The sequence below is a fragment of the Amblyomma maculatum genome, chromosome 1 (genome assembly GCF_055883805.1).
Source record: "Amblyomma maculatum isolate TAMU_Amacu chromosome 1, ASM5588380v1, whole genome shotgun sequence".
Lineage (NCBI taxonomy): Eukaryota > Metazoa > Arthropoda > Arachnida > Ixodida > Ixodidae > Amblyomma > Amblyomma maculatum.
Window position 1 is genome coordinate 360895068 of NC_139344.1, and position 25465 is coordinate 360920532.

At 47.1% G+C, this 25465-nt stretch overlaps 1 protein-coding gene across 1 annotated transcript in view; it reads left to right on the forward strand.

The window, feature by feature from the left end:
* VhaAC45 (Vacuolar H[+] ATPase AC45 accessory subunit) overlaps positions 1 to 23877 on the forward strand; it is a 30476-nt gene extending 6599 nt beyond the window's left edge. The window contains exons 5-9 of the mRNA XM_084591580.1: positions 1251 to 1336; positions 1989 to 2254; positions 12792 to 12842; positions 15775 to 15976; positions 21816 to 23877. Of these exons, the coding sequence (XP_084447706.1) occupies positions 1251 to 1336; positions 1989 to 2254; positions 12792 to 12842; positions 15775 to 15976; positions 21816 to 22025 (815 nt within the window). The 3' untranslated portion in view covers positions 22026 to 23877. The remainder of the gene's footprint in view (positions 1 to 1250; positions 1337 to 1988; positions 2255 to 12791; positions 12843 to 15774; positions 15977 to 21815) is intronic.
* Positions 23878 to 25465: the final 1588 nt, after the last annotated feature.

Sequence of the window (25465 nt, forward strand, 5' to 3'; positions counted from 1 at the left end):
AGGAAACTTGAGCTCAGTTTTCTTATTAGGCTTTCATTTCTCTGTGTGGCAGAATTTTTGAGCTGCTCGTGAAAATGGGGAAGTGTGAAAGCTGAGCCTGGCTGCTTCTGCTAGCTTGTCATGGACCTTGGAACTTGGCAGGCCTCATAATTCAGCCATGTCTATTGTTGATTTTGCCAACTATCTAGGCTGGAGGGATTCTGAGGATGCTATTTTGTTATCAGACTGTTCAGGGTGCGAAGAGGGCCCAAAGAACCAGCCTAGAATGCAGAGCCTCGGTTAGTCTGTTGGTGGAGCCTGTTTTTCTGAGCTTGGTGAGCATTTTGTGAAGAGTGGACATTACCGAAGCTATGCGCATGTGTAAGGCCTCTACATTATAGGGGTATGAAATGTTACCACATGCACTGCGAGTGGTTTGCCTGGCTGTTTTCAGCCAATGGCGTTTTGAAGCAGGGCTCTAAAGTGATTGCTTTCTAGGCAGGTAACTGAATGAGCTAGAAGTTCAATTTTCTTTTATTATTTTTTTTTTCTCAGAAGTGTTTGCTATTGGATAGACAGACATTTTGTATATTGTAGAGCTCAGCAGAAGGCTTTTTGAAGAGCACAAGGACTGTGATCACATTCAGCTGGCCATACCTAGTCATTTCAAAGTTTAACCACTTTCATGCCTGCTCTGGCAGGTGTTAGGAGATCCGAACGGTGCATGGTGTGACCATACTCTAGCACTATATTATGTCAAAACCATTTAAAGAAAAAAAAAAAACGCACATTTGCCACTGCGCACTGCATGAGTGCACTTCAACTTCTGCAGTGAGTGTTTCTTATATAAATGAAGATAAGCGCCATAAAACCCTGTATAACTAAATTATATAAGTAAAGACTAGAAGAGCATCACAAATATGAATGAAACAGTGGGAATGTTTTGGTTTTAGAAGATGGATAACAGCACAGTTACCTTCTCAAATGTTAGCTCAAGTCATCGCGTTGAGGTGAGGCCCGAGCACACCACCTCACCTGCATCAATCAGGTGATCCAGTTCTTGCTTTTCCTTTTCTAGCATTCATGCTGCTTCATTCATCTTGCGTAACTTTCAGCTAATATAATTTGAGGTTGGGGAGGGAGCTTGTCCATTGCATGCACTGACGAATCATGCAGCTGGGAAGCTACATTTGAAGTCATTTGGAGCGTTTGAGCGTGGCCAGCGTTTTTTACCTTTGTCAGAAGTGTGTTTCTCACTGTGCGTGTTGCAGACACGATCATGGAGGCCACAATGCATGCCCTTTCATCTGGCGGAAAGAAGCTGTTTGGACTCTACACTGGACGTGACCTGGCACCAGTAAGTGTGATCACCTATGAGGGGTGGGGTTCCCGTGGAGAGTTCTTGTCCGAGTGAGGCATCGAATTAGCTGCTGCAATCAGTGCCTGCGGCAGCAGCCACGTGGCGCTGACATTTTGTTGCTTAACCCAAAGTTTGCAAGTTCGAATCCCAACCGCGGTAGTTGGATCTTGATGCTAGAAAACTGCAAAAACATTGATGCGCTGTGCACTGTCTGTATGGGTTTGCAGTACACCTGTCCATATAAAGATCTCTAACTGTCCACTATGACAGTTGCCATAGGTCACTTATTGGTGTTTAAACAAACGCCGGGACTCGGAGAAAGAGTTAACAGTGGATGGAGTGAAATGTGCGAGGTGTTGGAACATATCCCGCAAAAACTAAAAAAAAATATTGAATACCCATCTATGGGGAAGCAGCTAGTGCTTAGGAAGTATCAATATTCGTGAAATATTTTAGAAGAGAATCTTATCATCCAAGTAGACAGAGCAGTTTCCAGTTATTTTTTAACTTGTATGCATTTCTTCGTGCTCTAATTCACTCATCAATGCTTGTCAGACTGGTCGGCTCAGTGGCTAGGGTATGCAATGCCTGCAACGAGTTTTGCGCATTGTGTCCTCACCGGCGCATGGCACCTTTTCTCTCCCGACAGCTGGTGATGGAGGCTGCCCACCTGTCACGCTCTCGGCGACACCTACTGGCCATGCCTGAAGGTGCGGCAGCAGCAACGGCCCTGTCCAACGATACGTCGGGGGTCATCATGGTGCGTGGTAGTTGTCTGCTTATGTACAGCCGTGCAGTGACCCTGTCCTTCACCGAGGACCCCAAGGACTCGGCGCCCCGCACAACGGTCACCTACAATGACACCCTCACCCCAGCGCCCACCCCCATATGCAGCTCGGACAACATGCATGCTAAGTGAGTACGGGGGATTTTTTATTGCTTGCTGAAAATTTTAGGCTAGGTGAGATGGTTTCAGTATGCTTGAGTGAGCAGCCACAACTCTGAAATGAAGCTCTAATATATATTTATATAGGACCTTTATATATACATACAGTCGAGCCCACTTATAACGATACCGGTTATTACAATATATCGGCTATAACAATGAACAGCCATGTCACCGTCAAATTTACTATGTATCCAATAGTAAAAAAATCCATTTACTACAATGATGGGTTGCCGCACTAACGGTTATAATGATTAAAACCGGCTACTTGACCCAGCTTCAAAATAAAATACGCGTGATTCCGACGAAAACGCGAGCGTCCGCAATCGCGCAAAGCGAGCGCATTTCGCTCCGCATGTCACCCTTCCACCCCTCGCGACGAGTGGACTGCGCCCACGATACGAAGAGAGGAGAGCACTCCGTTTCTCTACCCTTGTTCCCCTCCCCCCCCCCACACCTCCGCGCTCCGTCACATGGTCGCGTCCCCGCCGCCGTCCCGACCGACTCTCTGTGTGGCGATAGCGGCGGCTGTGTGCGGGCGGGCGTCGTAGTGCTTATACATGTGGGGTGCACGTGATTTTAAGATTACCCTACTGATGGCAGTTCAGTTCATCTTCGGTGCATGGTCAGAACTCAATGCTTCGACGGTGCAGAATTGTTTCAGGGAAGCAGGCTTCGTTCGGGATCGCACGACTGCCGCGGCTGATGCTTGCGTAGCTCCGACCAATGAAGGGATGCCAGAACTGTGGTCTGCGCTCAGCAATGATGCATCGGGACTGGATGAGTTTCTGCATGCAGATGATGATGTGGAAACGTCCGAAATCCTCACTGACGAGGCAATCGTGGAAAATGTGCGAGTGGCGGGCAACGACAGCGATGACGACGACGACGACACTGCAGATCAGCCTCTCCAAGTAGTGTCCTCACAGGAGGCCCTGCATATGATGTATTCCCTCCGGGACTTCGTTTTTTCAAGGGGCCTTCCACTTGAGCACGTCGAACAATTAGATTCTCTCGAGACCAATGTTAATAAGCTTTCTGTGAAACAAGCGAAGCTCACGGACTATGCTGTTTTTGTTAAGTAGTGGACAACTTCTTTTCTGCTTGATTAAAATTTTTAAACCTTATGTTGACTGCATTTTTTGGCAAACCCGCTTATAACAATTATTGGTTATAACAATGACATTTTCTTGGCACTTGAGTATTGTTATAAGTGGGCTCGACTGGATTGTTAAAGGAAAAAAAAATATTAATGACACCACCCAAAAACCACCACTTTTCCCACGGACAGAAAGGTGTTAAAACACGTTTCATGGCATTATTACTTTTAGAGATGCTTTTTAAGCAGTTTAACAGCATTTTTCACATTGCTGGTGGTAGCAAGAAAGGTCGACTAAGTAATTGCAAGACAAAAAATTGCCTGTAGTGCGCAACGAGGCTGGCAGTTGTATGCAACTGGTTTCACTGACCTACCTCAAATATATTATTTTGTAACCCTTGGTTCAAGTTATATATACAGTGCAGTCCACTTATAACGATATTGATAAAACCTGGAAATCCGATCATTATAACCTATTACCGTTATATCTGGACCGGTGAAAAAATGAAAAAAGAAAAAGGAAAAAGCACACCCACATATTTTCCCATGCCTGCAGGCTTGCCTACTTATGATGAGTAAATCAGGTTAATAATGCTAATTGTTGTAAACAGTACTAAACACTTTATTACAGCATACATCAACAGGCATACAATAACCTAAGCATACTTAAAGGAGTCGGAAATTCGCGCTCGCTTGAGAAGCAGCTGAATCTTGACGAAATCTCTATGAGCATCGCTTTCAGTAGCGTGTGTATTGGCAGCAGTCATTTCTGCGTGCAAGAAATCGATTAGCCACTGGATGAACTAAAGGACATCCCCAGCCTTGATGATCGTTAAAATCGTAGAGTGCGAATTTCCGTATTTTTTCACGAGGCTTCCAACCTTTAAACCCTGCCAGAAATCCCGATGAATCTGCCTTTTCATCTCGTGAGCTATCGCGCCATCCGTCAATGCAGTCGCCGCCAACGTTACTAGGTTACCTGCAGTTTGCAAACTCCGCTGGGACTCCGCGGCGAAATGCGGCCCCTTTGCGTTCTCGCTCAAGAGGTGGCGCTTTATGAGCTGTTAGCCCGGTCACAGGATTTTTCCTTAGCCTGCGCTGCCTGCGCTCTGCGTTTATACACCAATTTATGCAGACTATTCCGCTTCAGGGGTGATATTTTTTAGAGACTGCAGAAGCATTACTTTTTAGTGTGCAAACAAAGCGGCATTGGAAAAGCAAGAACTATCGCATGCAACCGAGATGTGGTTGAGATGCCTGAATCGCTACACAGGAGCCTTATCCATGCAGCTTTGAAGATGAACCAGGTCCACATTCTTTGATTGTGTATCGGGCGTTGTTTATAGTGTCAGCAGCGAGCCAACAACAGCAGCAATACCATTTATCGTTGGAATCTTAAAGTCGAGAAAGAGTAGTTATATTGTTGCAGAGCGTTCAATTGCTACAATAGTTTTTTTTAACAGTAAGGTACAGATTTAGTTCTAGAAAGCACGCTTTCTTCAATGTAGAAGGTCGATGAATAATGGGAATAGCAAACGTACGTTATACTGAGAGCAGTTTACTAAATCGATAGAAAAACATTTGCAGCAATATTTAAGCAGGTATAATTATGACAGGTGCACTTTTTTGTTTGCCACATCCACATTTCCTTTGCTCGATAGCTGGTGGTTCACATTTTGGGTTGAAATGCGCATTTATGCTACAATAACATAGTTTAGTATCTTGATGGTGAGTAACATATGTGTTCAGTGCAAAAGAAAGCCAGAATTTTGTACTTTTCTAGCTCTTTAAGCCCCCCCCCCCCCCCCCCCCCCCCCCCCCCCGGTTTCCCGATTTTTTTTTAAATTTGCCTTTCTCACAAAATGTGGCGCCCTCTGTGAGTGGTTGAAAATTCGTTTGCTACTGGTTGAAAACGCTCTTGGCACCAGCGAAATGACTGTGTGTGTTCTGGACAGCTACCGCCATCAGTCGCATACGCCTGTTTGCATAACTACACATGGCCTCCGAGATCAGTCACAGCTGCGCCGATCGCGGAGGCCAGGAACTGCACATGTGCAGTTTGGGCTGGTGGTTTGTTTTCAACCAGGGGAGAGGCGTGCATGCGCAAAGCAGCCTTGTGAAAACAGCGGATTCAAAGGCGAACGAAGAGTATGGTACAAAACAAGAGAGGAACGAGAAGAGCATGCGCACAGAGAGGGCAGGCTTCCAACTTAATTTATTTCGTGAAAGCAGGGGACTATAAGAATAGCAAAAGGCTCAAGCAGGAAATTTGGGAATGTACACTAGGCAAGGATAACAACTGGACGTGTGGTGCGCATAGAATTTCTAAGAGTTTTGTGTTCATCTAAGAATTCAGTCTCTTTTCTTGATGTTTTCAAGATAAAAATAAGCAGCCTTTGCTGTCGCAGTTTTTGCAACACAGATGGAGATTGCTGTCTGTTCCGGTGCGCATGAATGAATCGTGCCGTGTTTCAGAGCTCACTCATTAAAATAGCGCCCACCATCCAGTTTCTCCTTTGTAAGACCGACTGTACGACCGGGGAGTCTCAAACGACATCCAAAGTGCATTTGGTGACCTAGCTTGTTGTGATGGAACGTTCTTCCTGCATGAACTGAAATCTCTTTTTGCATTAGCCAAAACACGGCCGCTCAATGGAGGCGCACTTGGTGCGGCCCGTCGCGTCGCGCCTCAATGGCTGGGGAAGCGCGTATTGGGAGAAGTTACAGTTTCCGCCGCGGGGGCGCCACCACTCCAGGACAAGGCGCCGCCGGCACGGACGAGCAGACGACGCAGAAGGAGCGCGCTGGCTGGGTTGGCGCGTGTTATCGTTTTCAGTACTCAGCATAACCGCGTGGTTCTGATAGTTCTGCATGCTTGTCATCGGTGCCTGTGTCAACAGCGTCCTAAGCGTATGCAGCACCATGCCAGGCAACTGCTGTGTGCCGCTGTCCACCACGAAAGCAAGAAAAGATCGGTTACCATGGGTTCCCGTGCGATTCACAACGTCGAGCAGCATGGCTGAAAAACATATCTCGGGAAGGTTAGGACGGAAAAGGAAGCCGGTGGGAGCCGAGTGACAAGTCACTGGTATACTCACTGCACTTCACAGATGACGATTACAGGAAGAACATAAAACTGAAGATCCTGCTTCCTTCAGCTGTCCCCTTCGTGTTCCCAAACTGCCCACCTTACAAGTTGAGTTACTCATGCGGGCTCATGTTGAGCCAAACAACCTTGAAAAAATTAATGTGCGCAGGTCAATAGCTTTATCTTCCCCACTTGTTATAGCTACACTTCATTTCCTCCTGGACAACCCCCCGTGTCATCCTGAAGCATGTGTGTTTCAAGATAGGTGCGCCACGATCACTTTTATGACGATGATATCAAAATGGTATGCCTTGCTCAACATCGCATAAGTGAAGCCATAGAGACACCAAGAGGAGCCGCTCTATTTGTCAGATGACGAGTGACTCTCTTGGTTAGAGTTGGACTTTGCCATATCAAAGACATTCAGGTCCTAGGAGGCACGTCGAAGCAAAGGCTAACCAAGCAAATTAACGTACGAAGCAATAATCATGACAACCAGATCCACAGTGGCGCAAATTAAGTACCTTCTTGATCACATCAAGTATCTTGCAACGTCTTCTGTGTGCCTTACAAGTGCATTGCGTTTAACCGAATCTTATTTTCAGCTTCCAATACGCCCTAAAGCAGGCCCTCAACAGCAGGCCTGTAGTATCGCTTTTTAGCAGCCTAAGGCAATTCAAAGGCGGGAACGACAGAGTTGACGCAAGGGCTGCAGTTTTCACCTCGGAGAAAATACTGAAGGTACAACTAGCGAAAAAAAAATATATCGACTGAGATACACATTTTGCCATGCTTTGTGCAGGTTGGCATCTTGCAAGCATCAGTCTGCAAATGCACCTATCAACAATAGACAGCTATAAAACTTGGCATTCGTGATTATGAAAGTCGTACCTTGCCAACTGCCATATCACCTCTGCTGCGAGAGAGTTTTCGAGTCAGCTTGGATTCATTCATGTGTGAACCAGCAGCTGACATAGAGTTAGCACCGATTGAGTTTTTGGCTGGTTACCTTGCACGTCCATTTGAAGATAAAGTATAAATAGTTTAACAGAATCTCATGAAACATTTTTATTTATTCTGTTTTCAGTGCCTGCCCGTGTTTTCATTATTTATATATTACCAAAGTTTAGATAACTTCTAGTGCTTACTTTAGAGTGTCAATAATTTTATTTTATTAGTCCCCATCCATTTATTAACTTTGTGCCTTGTGATTCCTGCAATACCCTGGACTTATCAAAATTCTTGATGATGGACGCCTATGGTATCTGAAAATCACCATGCACCTTTGTTAGCAAGGTGATGAAGTTCCTGCAGGTCATAAGAAGCAGCAAGCTATGCAACATGTTAATTTCATCCCTTCTTCCCTATTTTGTGCAATTTCCAGAGCTGATTTGCGAGAGAAAAGACCGCAGTCACACTAAGGACCTAACTAAACTAATGCGACCACTGCTGACCAACTGGACAGGCAACATTAATCAGACAGTGGAAAAAATCACGCTTGCACATAAACCTTTTTCGATAAAAGTTCTTCGCTTGTAAAATAAGCTTGCGTGTCCTCATCACGCGGCTTCATAAACGAGAAAAAAATTGCCAGAGCCTGCAGGCGTGTCGTTGAACTGGCTGTCTTGTGTTGTTTCTTTTGCAACAGTTTGTGTTAGCTAGTATGTTTTGGTGGTGGTCCCCAGAATAATATTAATTCCAGTGAAAACGGAGGAACAGGCTGAACAATAATGTTGAACGCTGCGTCCAGAAAAGTGCACGCTGAATAAATGGCCCCAAACCATGTCCCGATTTCAAGATTGCAATATCTAATACGTTATTACAGTGGTTGAAATGCAACTAAATGGGTGTGCACTCAGCGAAGCACACGACTGCCCGTTCTCGTTGTAAACGGAAGACCACGAATGACTTGGAAAAGCCTAGTGATGATGACTTGCCGCTATCACCTTATCAATAGCAAACTTGCACATAGGATCACATACTGAGTGAAACGCCGCTCATAATCCTAAATTGAGCAAGCGCCGACCACGCGGACGCCGAAACGAAAGCACAGCCACGGCCGCTGCGCGCAGCTCTCCGCCCGAACTCGTCCCGGAGCGGTGGCTCCGCAGCGGTGGCGATGAGAACTAGGCGCAATACGGCTCTTCTGGGCGACGCGACGGGCCGCACCCAAGTGCGCCTCCATTGAGCGGCCGTGGCCAAAACATGCAGCCTGGTAATGCCATTGGCACTACCAGGCTAAGTTTCAGCGCCCTGCACACTTGCTTTTCTAAAACTATGAACCGACTAGCCCAATGTCTTAGTTCCAGAAAATGTTGGTACCAGCTTCATGTATTGCAGCAGACATTCGTTAACCACAGCAGACAGTAGACATCGTTAACAAACCTGATTACTCAACATACGTATACCTGTGGGTGCGTCATGCACCCCCCTTGAAGCTCTGATATGTAGTAAGACATGCACCAGAGCCAACAGGGCTCTGGACTTTTGATAACACTGAGTAAATGCTGTGCTTTGATTTCGGGGTGGAGAACTCGAGACAAAGCCTAACTTGAGCTGCGCCTCGCGTAGATGCGCAGTTTGGGCGCGCAGACGGCGCTTTGTTGAGTTGCGGCGGAATTACACGGCGCGCAACCGGCACCAGCTGCGTCGCTCTAGATGTTTAGATAAATCTTGAGGACTCACAAAAGTAGGGACAAACATGCAACAGAGCGGAAGGAAACAAAAAAAAGTTCTCCAAAAGAGCACATAGTACATTGACTGCTGGCGCGCACAGCGTTGGTACGGAGGCCGGAGGCTGTCAGGTTGGTCAAACCCCGGTCGGCGGTACAAGGAAGGGTGACACCCGCAGCGCCAGAGTTTGCAAACTAAAAAGTAATCTAATAATGTTGGTCGCCACCATCTTCCACGGACGCGGAATCTGTGATGGCAATACGGCCGCAGCAGCACCCTTTGCGCAGCTGCGATTGCGATGATGATAGAGCTCATTTCCTTCCGTTTTCGCTGCATATGTCGAGTTTTCACGTCATTGTCTTAATATTTTATCTTTTATTGAATATTCAATCAAATTTTCATGGTAAACACCTACAGGGCGGCGATAAATATATCATTGTATCCGATATACCGCCGATAGTCGATTGTTATGTCTGGTTTATTTTTACATAAGGGGCAATAATAAAATGATAAATCTCAGGAATTTGATCGTTATAAGTGATACAGTCGAACCTGGTTATATCGAACCCGAATACATCGAATTTTGGTTATATCGAACTCGCAAAGTATCCCCTTGAAAATCCCATGAAAAAGTATAGGAAAGCTGCGTCATATTTCACCGGTCGTTCGATATATCGAACTCCGCACCACGCACTGGAAAGTGTGCCTTCCCCAAAGACGATCGCATCACCCTTGGCCGTTTGCCACATGACGTTTTCAAGCCATGCGCGGAAGGAATGAGAAGGAACAGCTCGGAGACGGCTGGTCTGGGCAGCGCTGCGCCCATTCCCTAAAGGCGCACGCATCTGCAGTTATCGTTTCCCGCGCACTTACACATGACGTTTGCAAGCCATGTGCGTGGGTATGCCCATTCTTTTGCCGAGCTATCTCTCTCCTTCAGAACGCGCTACACATGCGCCAAGCCAGCTCAGCCCGTTTTCAAACAGACGTCGGACGCTGTCTCCAGCGTGTGTTGCGAACACTCTGCCACTGACGCGGCTATGGCGCCCGCGGACGTTAAGCGGCAGCTGTCTCGTTTTTTTTTTTTTTTTAGTCATCCTTTCTTATCGTTGTGCTGTTCGGATGTTAAGCGGCGGCAGTTTATTTATTTTTTTTTTTTTGCGGGAGTCGTTTATTCAGCATGTATGAATCAACGAACGCAAGCAGTCAGCTACTGCGATCATGACGCCCGCCCCAAGCGCAAGCGCGACGTGGCTTGTGCAATCAAGCCATCACAGGCACTCTGCCAAGTTCGCTCCCCGTCATTGCAGGAGCTATCAAAAGATAAACGCGCCTGGACGTTATCGCTGCGCAGCATCTTGGCACGCTGCCAAGAAATGAGCTGTGGATGAGACCACCAGTGCGACATGCAAGCGAAAACGCTGGCGAATTCTGCGCGGCGACACAGAAACCTTGTTTTGAGCTACCCCGGTGGCTCGAGCGGCGAGAGGGACGTTTCGCTCTGTCGCTGCCGCTCGTCGATGAGATCGCTCAATCGCTTGCATTTGAGCAAGCTGTCCTTTACGCATTTTTTTTTAAAGTTCTTGGGTGCACAAGTGGAGGGTGGGTTCATTATGCGAGTGGGTTGATTAAGCGACAAATACCGTATCGTTTTTTCGCATTGTAAGTGCCCTCACAAGCCAATTTCTGTATATCGAATTATCGATATATCCGGGTTCGACTGTATATCGCTATATCTGGTATCTTTGTAAGTGGACTGCACTATATATATATAAATATATGTATATGCATATATATAGGGAATGGAGCCATTCCCTCTATATGCCTCCATTTAAATCGCTGTTCGCGGGAGATTAATGTATGCCAGGGTTCTGAATGAGAATGATTTCATATTTTATTTCTTCTTTCTACTCCTTTCTGGGACTAAAAAAAGTGAGGTGCCTGAAAACTAGTTTTAATAGGGTCATTTGTCGTATGTAAGCAAACCAAACAAACTAGTGCAGTAGTCATTACAATCATCATTAGTGCCGCAAACTTCGAATTAGGTTAAAGCTTAGAGCTTTGGAGTTATTGGTACTAAGGGTGGGGTGGAAGTGCTGCTCTATTTCCTTCATTCTACTCCAAAATGCAATATTGCTTCAAAACTGCTCCAAACGGACTGCTGCAGTGTTTTGTCATCGAATTCAGCGGCCAGTAATGATGTTGCTTACAAAAAATGTGATCCGATGCAATTTGATCGCATGACTAGAAGTGTAGCAAGGCCCATATTTCGAGTTTGCGTCTTTATCGAAAGTGTCGCTATTTCACATGACCTCAAGTCATCTGATTGGTCGAAACGCTGGAACAGACTGTTGTTACATCTTCCGGTTCGGTAGTGACAACAATCGGTTCCGGCGTTTCGACCAATCAGATGACTCGAGGTCACTTGAGATAGCGACACTTCGATAATGACGCAAACTCGGAATGCGGGCCTTGGGTGATGACAAGCAAGTTTCGTGTACACAGTATAGGGGCCGCATAGTGAAAACTATGGGCAGCACACCAATGATAGAGGTGTAATGCATCTCACGCTGAGTGTAATGCATATAAAATATTCATAAACAACCAGAGCATGGAGCGGTATAAATGTTTGTTGGCAAGTAAATTTAAAACGATCCACAAGTGATTAAAGAGAGTTGGTTGCAAAAGAAAAAAGATGCTCTGTGCATTTGACGTCGCACTTTCCCCCAGCCTCCCGAATCACCGGTGCTGAAAGGAGCAAGAGCAGTGAGTGAAGCAGACACCGCGAAATACTACGAGCTGTTAACCAGTTGTCCACAGAACCACACGAGTTGTACTAATCACTCTGCTTTGCAGAGCAGCAGGTACTTCACCATCGAGGCTGTCAAGGCTATGTGAGATCAAAGCATACCTGAACTGTTATGGGGGTGACGTTTCTAGATACCAATCACTAAAGTGTTCTCAGGAGTGTTGGAAAGCCACACAGGGCCTATTATAAGGCCCTATTATTATAAAATTAAGGAAGCCCAATATACTGACCAGTGCCTCGAAAATTGTCACCAGGAGTAGGATCAAAAAGGGTATGCACAAAATAGAGAGCAGAAATGTGCTGATCGTCGATGTGAGCTAAAAACTAGTGTTGGTACATGAGTGCATCAATGTGGTAGACTCCATCCTTGAATCTGTCTAGTCAAAATAGTGAATGGCTTTTCAAAGTTGGTATTCAGTTTTAAGTGTAGGAGCAAGCATCCTGTTTGCGTCTTCTCTCTTCCAAGTTGCTACTCTAATCAGATGTGTAACTTAAAGGATCTGTACATGTTTTGACCGTTCATCATGTCTTGTCGGAGATGCACACATAGTCAACAAAGCATTGAATTTTGAACTTCAAGCATTCAAATAGCATGTCTTTATGTCAGCGAAAATTGCCTTTAATAAAACAGTTTCGGCCAAGAAACATGCTTCAAAGCTCTCATTTAATTTATCCAATGCTTCTCCAAAAGGGCTTTATTACTGCTCCCTGTCTGCTCCAAAATGCTTGAGCCTGCTTCCACCCCTGTAAGGGGTATTTTATGGGACACAGAAGGCCTACAGCAGAAAGCAGTGCTCTTTGTGGGCAATTGTGTTGACAGCTGCATCTTCTTTTCAGCATTACCCTCAAATTTCCAGACACTGGACCGGTCACTGGCTTCACCCTGCTGTGAGTTTGGTTTTTCTTTCTTTATCGTGGTAAAACCTTGCTAATTCAGAGTCATTGGGGATGCCAAAAATATTCATATTGACTGGGTTTTCAAAGAAGCCAACTGCAACAAGGAAAAAGTACCCAGGCGTAAATTTTCATTGCAGGATTGCACTACCTTTATTGGAGTAACTATGGAGGTACAACTAAAAATAAAACTATGCAGTTACACCTGGTTATTGGGAAATTGTAAAATTTCCACAATTCTTTGTTGCAGCCAAGTTTTTGTTATAAAAAAAATGCAGTTTTTGAGTGAAGACTCAAAAGGACATGGCAGGATAGGAACCACAATAAGAGTTAAATGTAGGGAAAGTCACCTTGAAGACTTTTGTAGTGAATCCCCATTACTTGAAGGTATAGAAGCAATGAAAAGTTTTGCAATTCTGCTGAGATGCGGCGTGACTGAGACAGCAGCCTCTGCCTTCACTGCGGCTTGCACAACACATCTACACGTCGTCATGAACCTTGTGGGGCTTCGTTATATCAAGTTTTTTCTATCAAGGTCGCCTGCTGCAACATGCTCGTTACATGGAGCGTAAAATACATGCATTCCAGTGGGTGCGGCATTGAGGAATTGAAAAACTTCGTAATATCCAGAAACTCTCTACACAGAGGTTCATTACATTGTGGTGTAACTGTAAATGCACAATGGTGCAATCACAGGGACAGCAGTCTGAAGCCAGAGGAGACAAAAAGCGATGAAAACAGTCCCTTCCAGTCCATCCTGGCTCCTACACTCATGCGCAGCCGGACTGACGAGTAGCAAGCCAAACTGCAAGTGGCACTGTAGTGTTGCATTTTGACACAATGCTCGCTTTTGAGATCATTTTTACAGTACCTTCCGCTCATCCGAGACATGAGGGGAATGGGTTTGCATAATAATTAACATCATCATATCTATGGAACGCTATGTGCATTGCCAAGTGCATACACCAGCACGAGGCCTGGATTACCTAAAGCATCTGAAGAGCATGCATTGCTTCTTTGGTTTTTGTTAACTGTGCTACTTAAAGCATCCAGAGAAGCCGGTAACCTAACCCTCTAACTGTGGCATACCACTCAGAGAAACTGCACAGGCCGGTGTTGCATGCAGTCAACCCCATTGTAGGCACTTAACCTAACAGGCAACAACAAAAATGCAGAAGCTCAGCTCAGGAAGTGGCAGTCTCCTGAAAAACAGCAAACAGGAGCTTGCAATGGAAAATACTGAGAGCAATTACCAGCTTACTGAAAAAAAAAAAAAAAAAAATGCAACATTGATTCTTGTTGAATAGATTGATCTGGTTAATCGGGTTTAGCGTCAGGTTTAACATGCTGGGATTTGACCGGCATCTTTGTGTTTATCAGTGAAGTGCTTTAAACGCTGAGGTACCGCGACGAGTTCTTGAGCTTTGAGAGTGCTGTTCAGGAGGGCTAGGCTCACAGCACAGTCAAATCACGACTTATGGGATAGGCTTGCTACATCCTGTTGAGAATGGCAGCATTATTTTATACCCCATGGTTGGCGATTGCACGTGTCGCAAGGACAAATTATACAGAAGCAACCGGCATCCCCTTGTGGTTTTAGCCAAAGTTCTTAGCACCTTGCTGTTGCGCTTAGTCCTCAGTGGTTCATGTCGCATGGCCTTTACAGCAGCATGTGTCCATTCTCTCGTTCTCTTAGCCTGGCGAGCGACGTCAAAGATCTATGCTTTTGCCTGGGATTCTTTTCACTCCTTGTTGATCAATTAAATCTACTGAGCTGCAACAAGACTAATCTTATGCTTGAGAACACTGTTCCTATGCAGAATTCCTTCTCTCGACCACTTTCACTTTCCAGGAAACATTTCGATTCCACCTGTAAGAACCTGGTGGAGCAAACAATAAAACTCCAATAATTCGAACTTGGTTCACTTGAAATGCTGGATAATTTCAAGAATATCTGTGGTCCTGCAATTTCTAGTATACATTTGACTGGCTAATTCACAGCTAGTAGGGAAAAGAGCGCAGAGCAGATTACTTTGGTATCTGTGGCTGCTTTGCTGCGAAACGTGACCTTTCCTTAGCAGGCGCACGTTTTAGCAGTCTACAAAACATGCTGTAAACTTTTTTTTCTTGGGCTGCTGTGGTTACAGAATCTGCAACTGTTCTCTTATCAAGCAATAGGCAATGCTCTGTGGCACTGCCCCATAGCCCGAAGGAGCAATTTGCTTTACCCATTTGTAATTCAGTCAAATCAAGCATATCTGCATACCACCCCTGACCTTCAAATTGGCCGGGTTGGCGTAGGCTGCTGCCTTAAGTTAGCAGGGGCAGGATTACTGCTCCGTCTGCCCTATTGTGCTCCAGAAAGCTTTCCCTGCTCCGTCAAAAATGCAGTATTGCTCCAAAACTGCTCCAAACTGGCTGACTCGGTATCCTGCGATCAAATTTAGGAGAAGACTGGTTTTCGCTGCACATTGGGTCATTGTATGGCCTACGAAAAAATGGGAAGCAGAAATCGGGTGGTAGACTCCACGTTTGAATCTGTCACGTCAAGTCTGAAGCTTTCAGCCAAGCATGATGTTCAGGTGTGAGTGTAGAAGCAAGCATTCTGTTTGCTCTTAGGTGGATTTAGGTCAGTTGTTCTATTTTAGCATCTGTACGTGTCCTTGCTGTTAATCTTGTCAAAGGTGCGTGCTTTGAACTTTGAATAAAAAGGAGTCAAATTGGATATTTTTGTGCACATATTGGGCTGGGAAATTGCAGTTTTGAAAGCATTTGACCTTAGAGTCACGCTTCAGAACTCGCATTTTATTGCTTCAAAGCTGCTCCAAAATGGATCTGTCTCTGCTCCCTGAGCTGCTTCAATATGCCCGAGCCTGCTTCCAACCCTGTGTATCTGGCAAGCCTCTTCCTCGTGTCCACCACGCAGGATGGTGTTTCAGTGGGACCAGCGTGGTGGCTTCGGTCTTGTGGAGATGAACGCCACGCTGAAAAACTACAAGGGGCTCCAGATGAGAGTCAAGGACCTCTGGTGGCCCCGGGGCTTTTCCTACGCCTGTTCTCTGTCTGAATTCCGACAATACAATTCCAGCCAACTGCCCAAACTACAGCTACAGCTTGACAGCTTCCAGGTGAGCCAGGTGCTTAATTAAAGCTTGCAAGGCTTGGCCAAAGTGCAACGTGTAGGATCATGGAAAGTTTGGGTGCGGCCCTTACGCGGATTTTTATTTTAATATTTGCTTAGGAAAATAGGAGGTGCAACCCATACACGGGGGCAGCCCTTACATGCATGTATGCGGTAATTCTGATGATTTTTTTTATCACTTGAAGGCTGAATTAACGAGTGCACTGTGCATAGCTGTTTATTCACTCTCTGTCAGTTCAACTTGTGGGGATTCACAATCCCCTTCCTCCATTGTAACGCCCGCGCGTAATTAACACGCGTGATTACGCGCGCTGGCAGAGAGGTTGGCGGAGGAGAGGGCATGCTGGCCACCCCCCGCCGCCTCCCGGGCCCTGCGGCGACGCTGCCGCGGGCTTCCCTCTTTCCTGCCGGCGTAACCGGGAGACCTCCTCTCCCGTTCCGTGTCGAGGAGCGCGACTGCAGCAACTCGCTGGGGGTCTTCGGCGAATGGGCGCGCAGCGCGCGGTTCATGATTTCTGCCGAGGAGACCACCGCCGTCACCGAGAATCGCCCGCTGACCGTAGGCACCGCAACGGGATGCGAGCGAGAAGCTGTGTCAGGTGAGCAGACACTTCCTCTCACCTACTTGACGCGCTTCCCCATTAGGTGGTTGTTATTGCACCCCCGTACGCGGCTTGATGTGGGGATTCACAATCCCCTTCCTCCATTGTAACGCCCGCGCGTAATTAACACGCGTGATTACGCGCGCTGGCAGAGAGGTTGGCGGAGGAGAGGGCATGCTGGCCACCCCCCGCCGCCTCCCGGGCCCTGCGGCGACGCTGCCGCGGGCTTCCCTCTTTCCTGCCGGCGTAACCGGGAGACCTCCTCTCCCGTTCCGTGTCGAGGAGCGCGACTGCAGCAACTCGCTGGGGTTCTTCGGCGAATGGGCGCGCAGCGCGCGGTTCATGATTTCCGCCGAGGAGACCACCGCCGTCACCGAGAATCGCCCGCTGACCGTAGGCACTTACCGCAACGGGATGCGAGCGAGAAGCTGTGTCAGGTGAGAAGACTCCTCCTCTCACCTCCTTGGCGCGCTTCCCCATTAGGTGGTTGTTATTGCACCCCCGTACGCGGCTTTCGCTCGCTACACGGCGGTTGTTCTTAATTGCTATTCTCTTGCCGTGTACTCGAGCAGTGCAATAAACTCTTGTTCGAGTACGCAACTCGGTGTTTGTCCCCTCTGGCCCGAACCCGCCGCAGTGGCGATTTCTCGCACCGCGGGTTGGGGGTCACAGCTCTGTCTGCTAGGGCTGCACGTCGGGGCTAGAAGGCGACCGTTGCGTCCAGTCCCCTCGTGGCGCATTCTCTTACGAGAATTAACCCCCATATTTTGGCGCCCAACGTGGGGCCAGAGGTGTGACAAATCGAGTGTCTGTGTGTGTACGACGCCACACATAGACTACCCATGGCAGTGAGCAGGACTGACTTTTCAGTATCTTCTAATACTGCAGTGGTGATTGCACAACGGCAAGCAAGCAAAACCACCTTAACTGTTATTATTGCGAGAGATCAGGAGCTGACGCTAGCCACTGTGATCTTGTAATTTTCTGCGAGGGCAGGATGTCATCTCACACGACTCCACCGCTCTGTAGCGGGGTGACGCGCGGATGCTGGTGTGATGGGCATTCTCTCGTAGTGTTTTGACTTACCATGCTCTACGGGAGGACGGTCAACGTTGTAGCGTATGTACTTTTGCACGCGCACGTTGAAGGCATGAGAAGTGTTATTACTATCCTTTCTGCCGCGCCCGTTAGCCAGTTCGTCGCGATGGCTCGCAGCCTCAGAGAAGGGCCGGCCTACCCGGCTTCTCCGAGTTTAAGCGCTGACCGTTTTAATTCCATCAGTGCAGTGGGGAGCCTAGTCAGCCTTAAGGGAGCTTTATGAGGAAAGCGGTAGGATCCTGTTTTTTTTAATTTTATTTTGTCGACCAGTGTTCGACGGGCTCTGGGAGCCGAGCGGCGCGGCCGCGGCGCACAAAGGGCATGCTGGTATTGCTGCCTGTGCGGGCGCTACACAGCTTGTATTGCTGTGAGCGCGTTGGATCCCTGCCGTCAGTACTATAGCACCTTGCGCAATCCTTTCCCCACGCGAAGGATACACTGAGTCCTTCGAGGTTGGTCACGCTGAGACGAGCTATATCGCACATGTGCATCGCTGAGCATGCGAACGGCCCCAAGACTTTTCTTCAGGTTGTGTCATTTCGCTGCCTAGTGATGTGCATGGTGACGTTGTCGAATGGGTAGAACTTGCTCTATAAGTTCGCAACAACGCCACGGTTGCTGCGTTGGGCACACGCCGACGCGCGACAGAGCTGCAAGCAAAGATGGCGGCGCTAGACTTTACACAAAGCGCACCGCAATCCGAGCCCCGCTGCGTGGCCCGAGGAGGACGCACTCCCCCACCAGTAGGCAGCTGCAGCGAGAGGCAAGGCTTGGGATTTCGAGCATCGCGCCTCGTTACGACTTGCGCCCACAGCAGACGTACTCTGACCAATGCGCAGGGAGTAATTTCTTGTGCTGAATATAGATGGGACGCTCTGTTAATATTCAGCGCATTTTGCTTCCAGAGCAAGCACGCGCTTTCTCTTGGAAAAGATCGAGCGGGGGTAGATTTGAAAAAAGAAAAAAAAAATGTAACTAGGGAAAAGACAGCATTGCAGCCAGCAAGGAGGGGAGCCGGCGGAGGCCACGTCGACCGTTGCAGCATCGAGGAGCAGGCCGTCAAAGGAGTGGCGTTCCCGCACCCAGAGCCTGCTGTCACCGTCAACCGGGCCAAGACGGACGGTTTCCGGTCGGCTACGGAGCGAGCCAGTCGGAGTTCGTGGAACGGGCCCCTGCGTCTAGCAAGACGAAAGCTGCAGCAAAGAGCCCGCCTTGGCGCCGTTCGGTGCTCGCGGCCGTGACTTCACCAGCGGGAGCAGCTTGGCGCCCCGCTGCCCTCGCCACCGGCGGCGTCAACGACGGAGGGAAAAGAGGCCGGCCGGGAGCGAGCGGACGACCCGCTGAGGGGGGCCTGCAGCATGCTACGCAACGCGAAGACGCAGTTCCTAACCGTTCCCCGGCAGGCTGCCCTGGCTGACCGACGATGAATGCAGTAGCAGGCCTGCAGCCATCGACACTTCCAAGCCTGGCCGAGTGACGGTGAAGAAGCGGGACCTGCGGCCGCCGCACGTGTGCCCCCAGCTCCAAGGTCGTCTCCTGTGGTCGTCGGCCTTGCCTCCCCCTCCGACACCCGTGGCTGTGAGCTGTCTGCAACTTTTTGTATATTGGCACTTTTCTTTGGGTTTAAATGGTTTTCTTTTGGTTTAAAAGTTAAACGGCGTTTAGCCGGCCCCCTCGATATATCCCTCGGTGAACGTGACTACTTTTAGCCGTACGGCGGTTTTAAGGAGGGGGGGATGTGGGGATTCACAATCCCCTTCCTCCATTGTAACGCCCGCGCGTAATTAACACGCGTGATTACGCGCGCTGGCAGAGAGGTTGGCGGAGGAGAGGGCATGCTGGCCACCCCCCGCCGCCTCCCGGGCCCTGCGGCGACGCTGCCGCGGGCTTCCCTCTTTCCTGCCGGCGTAACCGGGAGACCTCCTCTCCCGTTCCGTGTCGAGGAGCGCGACTGCAGCAACTCGCTGGGGTTCTTCGGCGAATGGGCGCGCAGCGCGCGGTTCATGATTTCCGCCGAGGAGACCACCGCCGTCACCGAGAATCGCCCGCTGACCGTAGGCACTTACCGCAACGGGATGCGAGCGAGAAGCTGTGTCAGGTGAGAAGACTCCTCCTCTCACCTCCTTGGCGCGCTTCCCCATTAGGTGGTTGTTATTGCACCCCCGTACGCGGCTTTCGCTCGCTACACGGCGGTTGTTCTTAATTGCTATTCTCTTGCCGTGTACTCGAGCAGTGCAATAAACTCTTGTTCGAGTACGCAACTCGGTGTTTGTCCCCTCTGGCCCGAACCCGCCGCAGTGGCGATTTCTCGCACCGCGGGTTGGGGGTCACAGCTCTGTCTGCTAGGGCTGCACGTCGGGGCTAGAAGGCGACCGTTGCGTCCAGTCCCCTCGTGGCGCATTCTCTTACGAGAATTAACCCCCATAAACTTTTGCAGCAGGCTTGCATAAGGGTTGTAGCAAATTAAATATGCAAAACAATGGGTTTATTGTTGTCTTTATGTGTAGCATGTAATTCATACTAACTGGTCACATTGCTTTTCAATGGCTGAAAGAATAACCAAAACTATAAAGAAGAAACTGTATTTATAAAGAGGACTGCCAACTGATGGGTTATCTATGTCTGCTCTGCGTCATTCCAAAGCAGAAACAAGATACCTAATTTTAGGTGCAAGTAATGTTATTTCAAATCAGCTAAATAATTTATAATCTAATTTCTTCCTTGATGCTGTTTCAGTTTCGGCTTCACGATATAAACAACGGCTGCGAAGTGGATTCGATATTCAGGCCATGCGAACTACGAGAAAACGTGTAGTTCTAGTACATAGTTTTTATTAACTACAACACTTGAATCAGCCTGCTGAATCAGAGCTGGAATGTCAACAAACAACTTATTAGCTGTTATATTAGTTTTCCTCATGCCTTAGGTGACCTAACCACCGACTGCATGTCGCAGACATCATTCGATTTTGGAAACGAACCAAGTAACATGAAAAAAAAAAAAAAAAAAGTTGTAAATTATTCAGGGCTCGTAGGCGAATACAACAGAATATTGATATCTAAAACACCATTTCAAAGAAGAAAACTTGATGCAAAAGGTGGTGTTTGTAGTCCTTCAAGGTGCACTGGATGGGGCTTTGGAACTAGCCATTATTTACCATGAAAGGTTTGCACTTGTTACCAGAGTAGATTGTGGCCTGTAGAAGGAAGCCTCAGCCACACCACTAACACAGCACTCTCACATTTAAACGCAGGCACAGTTGATATTTTTCCGCGGCATCGGTAAGGAAGCAGTTAAGAAACTAGCAATGCGTGGGCCACTTCACAATGGCAGTTTCCTCACAAGGGGATGCAGTTTTAAACGTTTAAACGCCTTAGCGGTCATTGCAGCCTTTTTGTGTGCTAGGTCACATCCTTGTATGCATGTCTCTACCTTAATTCTGATTAAAATTTTCTGTTTCAATGACGATGAGCCTTTACCACATTTCCTGTTCAACCAACCTGCTTTGTTAAGTGCTCTTTTTTGCTGACACATGGCTTTAGGCAGTGAACATACACTTCAGCTTTCATATGTTCATAGAGAACGGAAAGCGAAATCTCTCCGAGGCCCTTTATGATATCACATTATGTCATCATTTGTACTAAGAGCACGGATCCTGTAGATTGCCTCACTGGAAGCACATTTGTGAAGAATGCATTGTCTGGAGGATCTGAAGTCTGTTTCTCTGAAACGAAATGCACTACCATAACAGAAATTTCTAGTAAAGAAAGGGCTGAGAGATGGAATTCGTGACCACTAAGCCAAATGAACTAGGGTTCAGGGGAAGCCGCAGGTTGGAAGCGAACATGTCAACGAGGAGTCTCGCTCTTTTTTTGCCGAAACTTTGGCTACTACACTGAGGTTTGCCCTCAGCCCTCGTTCTCTTGGCTTTGTGTTCTTGGTAGGTGTAGTTGGGCCTAGTTCAGGAGAGGGCAAGAGCTATGAGCAGGCTGTTGGGCAGAGTACCAGGCAGAGCCCAGAGTTACCAGCCGTTAACCTTTGTGTGCAAGCCAGCTTTTCTGCATCATTTTTGTCAACGCTAGCTATGATTTAAATGTAGCAATTGTACGGTCCTCCCCCTCTCAGGTCGAGCTTGTCCAGAACAGTACTGCTCAGTTCTCGGAAAGTTATGACTGCGCGGGCTTCTTCACCACGGTGATCTGGATGGGCCTCTTGGTGGTACTCCTCTACCTGGTAATCCTGGGATTTGGGGTGTTCTTCATCTACGACATCCGCACCAACGACCGTTTCGATGATCCCAAGGGGAAGACCATCACTGTTACTGCCACGGACTGATGTCGTGCCTGTTTGCATCTGGTTTTGCCCGGCTGGTCCCGCCTTGGCGTGTTAATTAAACCCTGTGCGGGAAAGGTTCTTTTTAGAAACACTGTGTGAGCAGCTCCCAATTTTACTTTGGAATCATGTAACATCTTACGGCACATGCTTGTTTCTGGAAAAAAAAGGAATATGTTGTCCTTGCTTATGGTGATCTTGAAAACTGCAAAAGACACTGAAGATTTAAAGACCATTCACTGAACATTGTTCCCCTCCCTGTGGTAATCTGCCTTATTTATAATGGTGCATCGTGGAGAGCCAGGTTTCTTTGCCTATTGCATAATGTGAGCTATATTTTAAAATAAAATGAAGGAAGCAGTTCATGATGTCCTCAAGCAGATTCCCGATGAGTTTCTGTAGTATAAATGCTTTTTTATTTTATTTTTTTGCTGGATGTGTAAACTGATGAATAGTGTGGCTGTTGTTGATACTGTATGTGAATCCATGGATGTTAGAGGCTGCCATTCCTTTTGTGTATTTTTGTGTATTTCGGAACAGGACTGGTCATGCAGTGGTATGGTAGGCTGCACATGTGTATAATATGATAGTTATAGTTCAAGAACCAAATGTTGTAAGCCTGCGAAGGAACAATTCATTTCCTTATGTTTTCTATGTGTAATAACCAATTTGTGGTGTAGAAAACAGTAAAATACCTAGCACATAGGTAAACAGCGTTGCTAGCGTCTTGTATATATTATCTTTTCTGTATAAAATTGTGCATTCTCCTCTTAAACCACAACACCATTGTGACTGTTCGTGTAACACATTGTGTGGAAATGCATCTATGCTATCGTTGGCAGACTTTCCAGAGTTCGTATTCAGTAAGCAAGTTATAGTGTACAGCTAATATGATCGCATAAAATGGTTTGTGAGTTGTCGTAGCCAATGCTTCAAGCATATGACAGTTGCCAGCAGTAACGGATATGACTTGTGGTGTTTAAGGCTTTCAGCCATTATCAGAAAAAAAGTTTATTGAAGGTTTACTTTTGTCATTCATTACTGCATAAGCACAGAGTCCCCATTTGAACATGCGTATTGCGCTTTGTATTAGTGTTGCTTTCAGTTAAGTTTTACCTTTCAGTTGCATTCGCAAGTCGCCAGTGATTGTGTGACTTGGGGTGTGATTGCATATGATCTAAATTATTGCATGCAGGCAAATGGGTTATCGATGGGTTATGGACCATTATATCGTAACACAAAACTATCGTACCTAATACAGGGGCTTTAGTCGGGAGTTGTGTACGTATAGTATTTTATCCCAGTCTTAGATAGTTTGTTTGCTGAATAAATTGCAATGTAATTACTTACTGTGGGGTGCATCCAACATCTAGATTTAATTGTTTGAAGTGTAGTGTAATTTGTTCACAACAGCAGGCTTAAAAATCTATTAACTTGATATGCTTGCTTTATACCGCCCTCATTGGCACTGCATGAGAGTACCCAACAACCTCTCATTCATATTAGGATGTTCAACAAGAGTTATTCAAGCAGGTATGTGTATGTGGTAGATGTTTCCCCATGTCCTTTGTCTGTACAATGCACCATTTAGCAAGGTGCTGTGTTCCCATGCTGTTCATGCCTAGTCATATGCAGCGAGCACAAGTGATTCTCAAGTCTTCAGAACCGGCGCATTATCACCGCATGGCGGAAAAATGCAAGGCTTAAGAAATCCTGTATTTTCATTCCTACTTCGAGTGCACCGCTGTGCCTAGCAGTGGACTCGGGTGTCAAAATGGTGTAATTTATTGTGGACATCTTTTTATGTGCCACTTCGGTATGTGTTAATCTAGAATAAAGCAATTTTGATTTCTCACCTGTTCAATTTCAAGTCGGTATGCCTGCTTTTTTTTTGTCTCCTGAACAGTCTTTAAGACGCAGGTGTATGCTGTGTTGGTGGTTAAGCAATGTTTAGGCTGCATAGCACATGTCCTAAATTCAAGTGGAGCAGGATGTCTCAAGTCTGTACGCTACACTGCAATTCCATGAGACCCACCACTATCTATGGCACAGGTGTAGACGTAACAACTGTGTATTACCGCCCTGTGCTTTGGCGCATAGAGTACATCAGCACCACCTTATTGTGTCTAGGACTGTCTTAACACCTCCTCTTTTCTGAGGGCTTCATCTATTCCACACCACTATACTACACTCTTCCCACAGCTTCCACAATACCATACCCTCTCGCATTGAGGTGCCACCAGCATATCTTCACCTGCATGAAGCTGTGGAACGCTTAGTTACCTAACCCACTTGCATCAGTGGTATGAGCGTTCAGCTGCAAAACATGCTGATTGGCCCTCAGTCTTCCCCAGTAGCCACCCATTACGTTCCCGTGGTGACTGGCTCGGGCTGAATGTTCCTCCTCAGACGTCATAACCTCTTCCAGGATAGCCACATTCTGCGTTACTCCCTTGCAAGCCACTTTCCAGCCTCCCCCTGCTGGTGAGAGGAGCTCCCCTTTCTACTTTGTCACCTTCCAGTCGTAGCAGGTACTAGTTTACATCTGGTTGAAATGCAGTTCAAGCTTTGAATGATTAAAATTTAGTTATTTGAGGTCGAATAGGTAAGTGTAGATTCCAAAGCAAAATGCAGAGCTATGTGGCTGTACCTGATCCTACAAAACGTTTTGCTGCAAAAAAAGTAAGTTCAGATTGCTGAATACTTGAAGCATTGACTAATGCCTTTGAGCTATAGGTTTGAATCCTACTCAAACCTCTGTCACACAGACTGACAAGGTTGTGGATAAGTTAAGGCTGAGTGGCAAGACGCTTGGGTTCTGCTCCTCGAACCCGACCAGTTCAAATCCACTCCAATTGTTTTACAGCGAAAGCTTTACGTTACTAGCCTCATCGAGCCATTCATTGGCGCTGGGAATTTGACCTCGAGTGCAGCGTGAGGAGCCGTCGCCGCGCCTCTATTTTGCACGCAGAACACTGCCTGACAATGCCACCCAGCCTTCCAGTCCCCAGCGACCTACCCTTTCCCGCCAACACAGGACATTCTGTTTCAACTCAACCACGAGGTACTCGCACCTATTAAGTACCCTCACAATGGTAGGGTGGCTCTCTTTGGATTTGAAGGGTGCCTTCGGCAACGTCAGTAGTGGAAGTGCTGTTCCAGTAACTTCATTCTGCTCCAAACTGCTTGCCGCGATGTTTTAGTCATATTTAGCTTAACAGTACGGGAACGATGGCAAAGGTATAACACTTCTTGCACTCGGCTCAGTATTTCGTAAGCTAAGGAAGTGTGAAGCACAATTTAAAGTTTTTTCGCAAGTAAATTTAATATGACCCATAAGAAATTGGAGGCAGTTGTGAAAAAATGCACTGTGCATGTGACATGGATTATCCTCCCAGGCTTTTGAATCGCCAATGGAGAGAAACGAGAGCAGCAAGTGAAGC